Below are 13,318 nucleotides of genomic sequence, written 5' to 3'. Positions count from 1 at the left end.
GCAGAGGGAGAAGCAGGCTCCCTGCTGGGAACCCCATATGTGGGACTCGATCCCGGGACTCCGGAATATGCCCTGGGCCAAAGACAGGTGCTAAACCTCTGAGCCACCCAGGGATCCCCTTTTTTGGTGATTTTAATTACATTATTCTTATCATGGTTTTGGGTGAGCATTTTAAAGCTTTAGGAAAGATAAGATAGTTATAATACTTTATTGGCAGAGGTGACTTTATAAGCTCTTTATAACCAGACTCTGTGCCTACTGAAAAATCTTTTTTTCCATTCTCTGAAATGCAAGATCAAGGATTGAGTGAAAAGTTCACAAGAAAAAGTCTTCTAGAAAATAATATAAGTGTAAAGTTAATGATTGAAGTTGAAAGAGCAAGATATTTATCATTGTAGTCACAAAATGATAAACTGAGACAAAATATATCCTGAGGGACAATATGCCAATATTAATATATCGAAATGTCTCCAGACAACCATTGCATATGGGTACAAATGGAGGTCAATGGTAACAATAGCCCACATATTATTGGCTTTTCCTCTTGTCACATATTCATTTCAGTGCCTTCAGTTTTATGGTGCCTTTCAAGGGCTCATCTGTGATTGCCAATTGGTAGGTTCATCTTGGCTTTCTGGCCTGTCACCAGTCTCCTTACCCAGAAATCACTGAATGTGTCTCAGCAAGGCCACTGCTATAGGCACCCACCGTGGAAAACAGTATTGTACATGCAGAACCGCAGCTTCCTATATCCCAGGTCTATATGCACTAGGGTCTTGAACAAATTCTGCAAATCAACCTAGGTAAATGGTTGGAAGTGTGCTTGCCACTCCCTGAAGATTTAAGTTGAACAGAGATGGCAGGGCCTATCTCAGTGGTAGATGAAACTTTTGACTTTGAGGATCCTGCCATTCTTTTTACTCTGAGTATTCAAATTTGGACTCTCAGAAACAATTGATGCATCATAATTTTCTAGTTATAAGTAAATTTGAGGACAATTTGGTTGTAAGTGATTTCCAATTTTCAAAACCTTAGACTTGAATTCTGAGATCCAATAGAACTGAAAATCTGGAATATCAATTTAACTTCCAAAAGAACTATTACAAAATATGGAATATCAATTAAACTGAGTTATGATTATTAAAATTTTACTATGTCTCTAATTTAGGGTAGAGGGAGGAGCTTAGTGTGAAAAGATAAACTTAGTATACAGACTAGACTATTGAAAATTGACCAACAGTTATCTTGGGAAGAAAGACTGATCAGTTAAATAAAAATGTAAATTTATAATAAAAATATATGGAGAATATACACTTCTGTTATTTTTTAATTTTTTTAATTTTTATTTTTTTACACTTCTGTTATTTAGAAGAAACATATTACCAGGGACCAGCACAAACAGAGAAAGCTTATTATTCACCAGATTAATAAATTTTAGAGTTGAAAGTAACCTTAATGTTAATAAACTCACTCCCTTTTAAAATTTTCTACTTATATTTTTTGTAAATATTTTTATATAGATAGTCCATTTTTTAACATAATACATTGTTCTTATAGAAAATTCAAATGATATAGAAAGGTATAAGAAAGAGATGGTTTATGCACTTCCTTTAGTTTCACCAAGAACCCTGCTAAGTCAATTTTATCAAAACCTCTCATTTTCAATATCTGATCACCTTTGATATTAAGATTTCTCATCCTCCACTATCCTCCAGATGATGTCTGAATACCCTGGCCTACCTTAAATAAGAATCCTTTTAGGTAATTTTAGCCAGAACTCCCCTAACCCTTGATATTTTCTCTTAATTTCCTATCTGCTGACCTCCACCTTGTTCCTTGGCTATAAATGCCATCTTACCCATGCTGTATTGAGTTGAGCCCAATTTCTTTACCCCACTATAAAACCCCCATTGCAGTCATCCTTATACCTATCACAATAGCCCTGTATAAATTTGACCTTACCTCTTAACAAGTGTCATTGAATATTTTTGTCTTGAGTATGTGGTATACAGGGTGGTCTACAAAGTGGTCTAGATTCCATTCTGAATAAATCACAATCCCTGACTTAATGGAAATTCATTGATAATTAGATTGAAATACCCTGTGACAGAAGCTGTACTAGGAGAGCACTATGGAGATATACCCATCTAAATTAGCTTTTGCAAGATCAGGAGTGATTTTTCTTGAAATGATTTTATCTAACTTATATTTCCTAAAATGATTAAGAGCTGATCAGACTTAGCAATAGCAGAGACAATACTGGTCATTCCAGAACTGCAAATTGTTCAACATGTAAAGTGTGGGAATGACAAGATAAAAGAATTTTTCAAGAGAAACTCTTTCAAAAAGCTTGACTATAAAGGTAAAGAGAAATATTAAGGCAGTTGCTTGGGTTGGGGTGACTGAAGCTGTGATAAGAAATTTTATGAAGATGGATGTATGTTAAACTGTTTAAGAAAATTATACCTGGAGTCTCAAACTAAAATAAATACAGGGCCAAGCAGATAGACTAAGACTAGCAAGCAAATGGTGGAGACTAAAGCCATTTAAATATCAAAATATTTTAAGTACCAAACAAAACATATGTAGATGTTGTTTATAGTCATTACTAACAAATGGTTATTCCCAGATTTAACTAAGTCCTCAGAAAAGAGTTTGAAGTTCTAGAAAAGAGGTAGGGGAAAAAGGATTGTCTTTATAAAAAGAAACACACACTTCCATTCATCAGGAGGCAAATAAATAAGGTGAGAATTCCTTAGGTTTGGGAAACATTGATGGGAGTCAGCTTGACTCCCAGGGTGTTGTGCAGTTTGTTCAATCCTCACTTTCTATTTTCTTTGTAAAGTAGAAAGTGGGGGAATCAGACAGTGAAGCTATCAGGCTTAGAAGTTACTGAAATCCTGAAAACATGGCTATGAATAGAAATGAAAAAGCAATGAGTGATATAAGAAAGGTCTCATCACTTTCTCTTTTAAAAAACTAGTTATGTTTTTTAAGTTACATCATAGGATAAAATAATTTTTCTGTGATCACATCCTCATAAAAACACATAAAAGCAAACACACAACTAACATAAAAAACAAATTACATATAGAGAAAGAACTAGAAAGAAATACATGAGAAGTTTTTGTTAAGCAGTGTTTATTTTAATTTTTACTTTTCCACGTTTTCAAATTTTTCATGCTTGTGACATACAATATACACAAATTTTGTAAAGAAAAAAACTTGGCAGTGTCAGTTTTTAAAAGCTTTTTTAATACCACCTTTATAGATGAGACAATTTATAGAAAAAGAGCTTCTTTTTGAGACAAAATTGTTAATAAGACTATATCTAAACAAGGAAGCATACCATATATTATATTTCTTTGGTTACCTTTTGTGGTTCTGGTATAAATTGCTTATATGGAAAGAGAAAATGGAAATATTGTTACATAGATCAAATGATGGATACTCACACTCTCCACATTAAATCTAATTTGCAAAAGAAGTTAAATTGCATACTTTAAAAGGAAAGGAAACGAAAGAAAGGAAAAGGAAAGAAAGAAAGAAAGAAAGAAAGAAAGAAAGAAAGAAAGAAAGAAAGGGAAAAAAGGAGAAAGATAGGAGAAAGAAAAGAGAAGAAAAGAAAAAAGGAAAGATTTTTGGATATGAAAGGAAAACAGTAAATAAGGGAAGAAATTAAAAACAGATGAAAATAAAAGAACTTAGGTAATTTTTATGATGATCTGAGTTACAGTTGAATTTACAGATGTACCTGGAAAACAGTATACTCTTAATAAAGGTTAATACTTTTATGTGTTGAATGGATGCTGGATGAAGGCCTTTGCTTCTTCACTAAGAGAGAAAATAAGAGCGTATCCAAAATACAACTGAATTTTAGACACCCAAGTTGGTCCTAGTTTGATTTTGATTTTAAGTATACTTAAAACACAGGGCTTGAACTCACAACCCTGAGATCAAGACCTGAGCTAAATTCAAGATTCAGAAACTTAACTGACTGAGCCACCCAGGCGCCAATGGTCCTAGTTTGATTCTGAATATCCCAGTAAACATTATCCCCAAATGAACACAAAAATGAAATAAATGTCACAGGTCTATTTCAAAGTCATCCCAAAGTCTTAAGGGAATCGTCTGGATTTTAGGGACCCTTAGAACAGAGACAGGCATTCTTAAGCTGTTTAATGCTATTTAATTCTGGACTACAGATTCTGGAGATATATTTTAAGGTTAAGGGTAAAATTTATGTTACCCTAAAATTTATTGTGTTAAGGGTAAAATTTGATGCTGAAATCTTGACTATAGAAATAAAGAGTTCTATGCAACAATTCCTTTACTAGACCTCTCCACTTGGTCATAAATAGCATTTCTGCTACTATATCTTCAAGTTTTATATGACAAAGCAGAACAGAACAAATGTCCAGTTAGTATTTTCCTTCTTCTCAAAGTTCTCATGTTTTTCTAATAAACACGATAAATAGATCTTTTCATTCGATAAAAATCTACTCTTCTTTTTGAAAAATCATGTTGTTTTTCTGCTTTAGAGAATAAGACCTATGAAAATGGTAAATGGGCAATAGATGATAGATAGATAGATAGATAGATAGATAGATAGATAGATAGATAGATAGATAGATAGATAGATAGTCAATAGATTGATCGATCCAGGATGTGGTGCTAAAAGAAATTGACATTTATTCTTCTATTTATTGAATTGCTTTCATAATCTTTTGAAGTACGAATATAGCGGATAGCTCAGAGCTATGTGCCTAGTATAATATTATGCTACCATATAATATAGTGGTAGTAATTTAATCATTATGTTTGAAGTGACACTTTTGGGAGTTTGTACTGATAAAAATGCACACTTTGGGGCCTAAAATAAATTTATATTATGTCATTGAATTCAAGAAAATATGAAAAGTATAAAAGCTCAGTAATAGTCAACTGGTTATGTATAAAAGTAGGTAAGATCATTATTTCAGAAGATCATAAACTAAGCATACTACTTTGATTTTTGATTAAATATAACAATTACTCATCACTTTATACCTTCAATCTGAAAAAAAGCTACATATATAGGTATGGTTGTTACTGAAAATATCACAATATTTTGAGTCCTGGAAGCTGAAAGAAGGTTCAACAGTCAAACCATATGATATTACCCAATTAGTCTCAAATTCTGTTGAATCAGTAATGGATATTTTCAGAAAGCACTCAGAATACTAAGAGAATAAATTCGTCTTTAGCTAAAGCCTCTGCGATATTTATGATTCTCTTAAAACCAGGTTAAATAATTTGAATTAGCTGTTCCTTCTGGAGTAATGTTTTTCAAGCATATTTGATTCTGACCCAGAAAAGAAATAACCGTCACTGGGTATCCAGAAACACAAAATCATGCACACACAAAGCTATCAAATACACGTTCCTAAAGTGCTACTATCCTCATTCCACGAAGTACATCAATATTTCTATTCTGATCTATTTCATTTCTATTTATGTGTTGGTAAACAGTAATCTCAGGAAAAAATGCATATCTCTTGAAAGATGTTCATAAATTTTGGAATTCTCCCTAAAAGAGTGCAAGTACCATTAATATATGGGAATAAATGGTTAAGTGTTTATATAACACAATTTTTAATTAAAAAAATCACTGCTTGGGCAGCCCTGGTGGCTTAGCGGTTTAGCGCCACCTTCAGCCCAGGGCGTGATACTGGAGACCCTGAATCGAGTCCCACATCAGGCTTCCTGCATGGAGCCTGCTTCTCCCTCTGCTTGTCTTTCTCTCTTTCTCTCTCTAATAAATAATAAAAAAAGCCACTGCTTTATTAATACAAAATATGAGCTATTCTTTATAATATCCCTAAAATCAAAAAGAAAACTTATGAAGCATGTAGAAATGAGATACTTGATAAAATACGTTCTCTCGGCCCTATGTATCATGAAAAGTCAAAGTTGAACTATTGAAAATTCTTAGGTCATTTCTACTTACAACACAGTTTGTTTTGTCCTAATCTAATTCACCTCTAGATTGTTTTCTGCATTTTTGGTAGATATTTCTGGCTTTTAGTATTTGAACTTTTAAAATTGGAATAAAACTTGCTGATATCGGGTTAAATTATTCAATTATGCTAACTGCTAAGTTTTGGGTTTCATGTCTCGGTTTTTTCTCACCAGTGCAATGGTGGAACATAGAAGAACCCTGATATCAAAAATCACCCACAGTAAAAAAAAAAAAAATCACCCACAGTGATCTCAGATCTTTCTTAAATCCTCCATTTCCTCATTTTATGATTAAAAAAATGATGAATGCAAAAAAAAAAATGCAGCATAGTGACTGTCAAGAAGTGGCCACTCATTAAATTGTGTTTTTACCAATTGTGGGTTGTTTTTTTTTTTACAATTTCAGCTGAATTTTAATGAGCTTCTGTGATAATCTGTATAGCTCATGACACCACCTTCAAGAAAGAAACACTCATACATTCATTGTGATTCCTTGCTTCCAGCTTACTTCTGAATTTCTCTTTTTCCAAAAAATAGAAAAACTGTCATAGTTTCTACAGTTGTTTTGTTTACTAATTTCTCTGCTACTGCCAGAGATTACTAGAAATTTTCAATGATTGAGAATGTTTGGTAAATGGGTTTTGCAGACTATTTAAAAAAAAAAAAATCTATAAATACATTTTGAAAATAAGTCAAAGAACATTTTTAAAAATTGATGTAATAAACAATAATTTTTTCATGTTATCTAATCTTCAAAGAGAGTGAAATATTGTGAGACATATTTATTCCACTACCACTGAGGTGATGAGTCCCACTTGGAAGGGTAGAAGAAAAGTAAAAGAAAAGAAAAAAGAACAAGGAAGACAGCACCTAAAAATTTCCTTTCTTTCCTCACCAAAGCCTGTCCTTACAACCCCACTTTTGGGGGAGAGATTGTCACAAAAAAATAATGAGTATGCCTCCCTTTCAAATGTTTAACAATAAACTTGTTAGGACACGTGAAAGGCAGATTTAGCAGACTTGGGATCAAAGGTGTTAACCTTTGAATTAACACTTGGTATGGTAGTTAAAGAAATAGAAATTCTTCACAAATGCTGTTTACTCGGTCACCCATATACTTGTCCATTCATTCTATAAAGAGAGAATTCATGGCATAAGGGGAAAACAAGGCAAGAGTCTCCTTTTGTTGCTAACAGGTCTCAGATTCATCTTGCACAATGCATTAGATTAAGTTAAAATAAAAACTTTAGTATAACCATTAGACTCCTTAAGAACGCATGGCACATCTTTTTAGACTTTTGGAAAAGCATTTTAATGTCTTCAACCTTTATCCTTAAGTGAATATCCTTAATTTTATATGTCTCATTTAATATGTCTTTAAAAATGATCTCAATTTTACTTGACCTTTCCAAGGTTCTTAAATTGTTGTTCCTACCCTACATGCTGCCTTGCTTTTTTTTTTTTCTTTGTGAGTGGCACAACACTAGCTAAGTGCATACTAAACTTACTTTTTCTTCTTGTGTTTCTTCTTTACACTCACACTACTAACACACTTGTAACACTTCTGACTCCAGATATATGAATTTTCCCAAACCAAGCAATGCATGCTTTGTGACACAAACTGGGTGTCCTACAATTCAATTCAATTCTGATTCTGCCCAGAAATGCAGACAAGTTAAGGGCTCAGTTCCAGGAGACTGATCCCACCCAATTCAGATGCCAATTGCAAGCAGTAGATCCCAGGTTTTCCATAACTGCTTTCTGACTTTGAGACAAATCAAAGACCCTTATGACCTCACTTTCAATTCAGATTCAATTGTTTGCTAGAAAGCTCACACAACTTGGAATCATTTACTTTCATTTACCAGTTTGTTGAATAATAAAAAGTATAGATGAACAGTCAGATGAAGAGAAATATAAGTAAGGTACAGTAGGGGTCCGAAGTGTCAGAGTTTCTGTCTCTGTGTATCACTCTTCTGGTTTGTGGATGTCTTCACAAACCTGGAAGCTATTCAGACTCCCAAATATTGGGAATTTTAGAAAGGCTTCATCATTTGGTCATGATCCATCATTGACCCAATTTCTGGTCCCTCTCTTCTTTTTGTAGGATGGGGGAAAGGCTGAAAGTTTAAATTTCTAAACAGGGGTTGGTCTTTCTAGTGACTACCAAGAAATGTTGGTGAGCCCACCAAACATTGCCTCATTAGAAAATAAGATACTGTTATCACCCAGGAAATTCCAAAGGCTTTAGGAGCTCTGTGTCAGGAATCAGGGTCAAAGACCAAATATTGAAACAAAAGATGCTCCTAGTGCTCCTATCACTTAGGAAATTACAAGTGTTTTAGGAGTTGTGTGCCAGAGGGCAGATATGTATGTTATGTGTGTGCATGTGTATAATTTTTTTCTATTAGTTCACAATAAGAGATTCAGACAAATCACAAGCTACATTACTTTGGCATCCCAAACTATGCCAAACCATTCCCTATCTCAAGCATAGAACATTAGTAAACATCTTTGGTATACCACCTTTTATTTTCCAGACTTCTTCACTTCTACTCTTTAATTTTTGTTAGGGAAGGATAAGTGGGAGGATTGAATGTAAAGGATAACTCCTTAGGTTAAAACACACACACACACACACACTCATACTCACATTCAAATTCACATAGCTACAATGGCAATAATATGTATCTATCATTTTTCCAACTCTGAACATATTAATGTTAAATAAATGTCACATTTAAATTTTATTTATTCTTTTGGTTGGCAGATTCTAGTTCCATATGCTTTTTAATTTTTTTCACTATTGCATATTAAGATGAGCTGTTCTAATATGCAAAACTGACATCTCATCCTTTGTGTATTCAAAAATAAAAATCACATCTTTAATGTCAGAATAGATAAGGATTTAACAAACTATTAAATTGTCATACATTTAGTTTCTTTTAAAATTCCTACTAAATTTATTTTTAAAGTATTAAGCAAACCCCTAAGGCATGTGGATTAAATAGATTTCTGCTCTTGTGAATAATGGGGGTTGGAAGGGTGGGGATGGGGCAATTCCATGTATGCTTAAATGTTTTTTTTAATCAAATATATGAGCTTGGAGAAGTCTAGTCATAGACATAATACAAGACTGCATAATTTCCTTTGGCAAATTACAAATTTCTTTCAATATTTATTATATATATTGTTTAACTTTTAGTTTTAAAATGTACTTTATAAACATTTTCAGATATACATGAAAACTGGAGGATATGGTATAATTGATTTATATATTTTAACCAAACCAATGACTTTTTATTGGTATATTTCATTTATTTTCAGTAAAATACAATTTAATTTGTTTATAGGGAATAAAATTTTGAAACACTTGAAAAGTTTTGGAGAGCAAATAATTGTCTTAAAGAATTATATTTGATAACAATATTGTAAGACCCTAACATGGAAGTTAACTTTCCTTTAAAGTAAATATGAAGTCACTAGGAAGATTTTTCAAATTGATTTACTGTCTTTCATAAGCAAAATTTCAAGTCTCTCTCTTTCTCTCTCCATATACATATCTATGATTCTATATGTAAATATACATATATATAATATGGAGAATTAAAATGTGTGGAAGAAATTGTAGAACTTCAAATTATGGATTTTTGAGATTATTTTAATTTTTTTCCAAAATCTAAGACATAAACACACATATTTCCAGTGATTGAATTTTATTTAAATTGCCAACTAAGAAAAATGTATTTCAGAACATAAAACATGTTCTGTTTTGGAACATGTTTATGGAAGAGAAGTAATGACATCTTCCATGTGATGGAAGAGAAGTAATGACATAATATTATAAAGTGTAATCATTTAGTCCAATAATCTTATATATATGTCTATATATATACATTAGATAAGATTCTATATAGATCAAATAAGATTCTATATTCTTGAGAACATGAAAAAATTCACTCTAATAGTAAAAACCTAGACTGTAAACTTTGTTATTAATATTTTATCTTATTGACATGCTAAAATTCTCTTTGGTATGTATGTTTCTAATATGTAAACATCATTATCATATAAATATTTATATCTGTATTTGTATCTTAGTCATTACATTTCTCCTTTTTTTTCAGATAATGTTTAAAGGATTCTGCATCAATATTTGGTATTGGACATATTCAAAATCTGTTCTTCAACTTTTGATCTGCTCTATTGTCTTCCAGCTTTAACTTACTTGTGATCCCTTCAAACATTTTACATGGTTTGCAATGGTTACATGAACTTGCGGGAAGTGATATTTGCACCATCTCATACTTTATTCACTATGACACTTTAGGAAAAGAAATCAGAAAAAGCTTCCAAAACAGTATTTTAAAAAATGAATCTTATCGTGAAGCTTCGGAGAAGTTTTCGAACACTGATTGTTCTCTTAGCTACCTTTTGCTTGGTGAGCATTGTAATTTCTGCCTATTTCCTCTACTCTGGCTATAAACAGGAAATGACACTTATTGAAACAACTGCAGAAGCAGAATGTGCTGACATCAAAATCCTACCATATCGGTCACTGGAGCTAAAAACAGTTAAACCTATTGATACATCCAAAACTGATCCTACTGTCCTCCTATTTGTGGAGAGCCAATACTCTCAACTTGGCCAAGATATCATAGCTATCCTGGAGTCTAGCAGATTTCAGTACCAAATGGTCATTGCCCCCGGCAAGGGGGATATACCTCCTCTTACAGATAATGGCAAAGGGAAATATATTTTAGTTATTTATGAAAATATTCTGAAGTATGTCAGCATGGACTCATGGAATCGAGAGCTTTTAGAAAAATACTGTGTGGAATACAGTGTTAGTATAATTGGTTTTCATAAAGCCAATGAGAACAGCTTACCAAGTACACAATTAAAAGGCTTTCCATTAAACCTTTTCAATAATCTAGCTCTAAAGGACTGTTTTGTCAACCCTCAGTCTCCTTTGCTGCATATTACCAAAGCCCCCAAGGTTGAGAAAGGTCCTCTTCCTGGGGAAGACTGGACCATTTTCCAATATAATCATTCAACCTACCAGCCTGTGCTTTTAACTGAATCACAGACAGAAAAATCCCTTTCATCCTCATCTAGCAAATCACTCTATGCGACAGTGATTCAAGATCTGGGACTTCATGATGGAATTCAGCGAGTTCTTTTTGGCAACAACTTAAACTTTTGGCTACACAAGCTCATCTTCATAGATGCCATCTCCTTCTTGTCAGGGAAGAGGCTGACACTGTCCTTGGACAGATATATTCTTGTGGACATTGATGATATCTTCGTTGGGAAAGAGGGAACAAGGATGAATGTCAAAGATGTAAAGGTAAGAACATTTATAAATAACATCTTAATTTTTATTTCACTAACTGTGGTATTGACAAAATATAATTTTGAATATTTTAGATTCATAATAGCATGAAATATTCTGATGAGGTATGTTTGAAATTAAAAAGGCATTTAAAATTTTTTGAACTAGGCCTTGACTACTCCTCACACACATACCAAGATGCTTCAGAGGGGAAAGAACTAAAATATCCCAAAAAAATATTTGAACTTAATCTCCTAGTCTCTTCTTAGACCTTATTTGTCCTGGGTGGAACCCTGTAGAACTGGTTCTCTTATTCTAGCATATGTTGCAGTTTGTAAGAGTGAGATTAGTATAGTCATAAAACTTGATCTTTCCATTAATCCCTTTGCCCTCCTTGGGTTTGACAATGGTGGTTGAAATACAAAATGGAGAAGTACCCTAAGACCTTTTGTAACTTCAGGTGAGCATAGTGTTTGTTTATATGAAATGTTCATGCACTTGTAAATATAGATATAACCAAAACTATAGTTTTACAGGGAAACTGTATTGGACTTGAATTCAAAAATCTTCCATTATTATCTCGTTTATTAATTTATCATATTGTTTTGGGTAACACGACAATGTTAGCACTTCCAGTTATGATCAAATTGACTGTATAACAAATTCACCTTGCAATTGCTATTAGATAACAAAAAAGCCAGATATGGTATAATAGGTTAAGTGGGTATTCTGAGAATAATTCCTTCTTTTTCATCTTGATTCAATATTTTCATTTGTGCCTGTCTTGTCCCGTACATAGCTAAGTCCATTCTTGAATGAATAAATTTAGCAAACATATAATCAGAAATAACAGGGCACAACTTAAAATTATAAGAGAACTATAGATTGCTAAGATTATATCATGTTTTTTAAACTCTTGCTTTTTTATCCCCCAAAGATGAAACCTCAATACTACTTCAAAATAACAGCATTTTTCCCATCCTAAGACCTTACGACCACCATAGTAAAATATGATTAAGACCAATGATATAAGTTCACTTTTTAAAAATGTTCAAAATACATGTGAATTGTGAACTTTGTTTTTAATGAGTCACTGAATGAACCATCACTTGACTGGTACCCAAATATTTCATTTTGGACTTTGTTATAAAAGAGTTAAGCGATGCCCCTTGAATTCTGTCTAGATTTTTCTGATTTTTTTTCTTTTTTGTATTTACTATTTCTTTAGTTAATATAAGTTCTAGTTTTATTTCGATTTCAGATCATAAATTTAAGAAGAGATTATATGCTTCAAAAGCTTCTCTGAGTGATTTCTATCCTGAAATCCTAAAAGGAGAGGGTTTTCTAATTTCAGTTTAACAAAGTATATAATTTAAAAAGTTTTTATAACTCTAACAGTTTTTTTTTCAGTTTGAATTCAGGTGTTTCACTTATTCTCAATAAAAAACAAATAGCTACTCACCACTATACAATATTCACTAGTGACTTCTTAAGTGACATGACCCTGAACAGAATAATAGAATACTGAAATTTAACCAAAGTTAGAACAACTTCACAAGCACATGGAGGGCCAGAAAGGTTGTATGTGTATATGGATATATATGTAGTTTGTGTGTGTATGTACATATGTATCTTAATTATGTACTCTTCACACACACACACACTGTCACTTTGAAGAAAATACTTTTTTCTGCCCTTCTTGATGTTGATTCTTCCTCAGAACTGCTAATCAAAGAATATCAGAAACTTGATTGAAGCTGAGGATTATTACCCTTTTGGTTACTTAAAAGTCAAGAGGAAATACATTTTTCCAAACATAAAAATTCTAGTCCCAGTCCTTGGCATTTATTTGTATTTTGACCTTTTTTTTTGATTAATATGATTTTATAGAAAAGAATTTTAAATTATGTGTAGAAAAGTTCTCAATACTCCCATGTTCTTCACCCTCATGTTCCTTTTCTGGTATTATAACATTTAATCATA

General features: G+C 32.5%; 1 protein-coding gene across 2 annotated transcripts in view; it reads left to right on the top strand.

Annotated features, from left to right (window-relative positions):
- Nucleotides 1-10,307: 10,307 nt before the first annotated feature.
- The window catches only part of LOC121492389 (bifunctional heparan sulfate N-deacetylase/N-sulfotransferase 4), a 253,474-nt gene continuing 250,463 nt past the window's right edge, over nt 10,308-13,318 (top strand). For both annotated transcript variants that reach the window (XM_041757611.1, XM_041757610.1), the window contains exon 1: nt 10,308-11,350. In XM_041757611.1, coding sequence (XP_041613545.1) covers nt 10,373-11,350 — 978 coding nt within the window. In that variant the 5' untranslated portion in view covers nt 10,308-10,372. The remainder of the gene's footprint in view (nt 11,351-13,318) is intronic.

Source organism: Vulpes lagopus, chromosome 6, assembly GCF_018345385.1.
Source record: "Vulpes lagopus strain Blue_001 chromosome 6, ASM1834538v1, whole genome shotgun sequence".
Classification (NCBI taxonomy): domain Eukaryota; kingdom Metazoa; phylum Chordata; class Mammalia; order Carnivora; family Canidae; genus Vulpes; species Vulpes lagopus.
The sequence above is the reverse complement of the archived record's forward strand: the minus strand, read 5'-3'. Positions and strand labels throughout refer to the sequence as shown.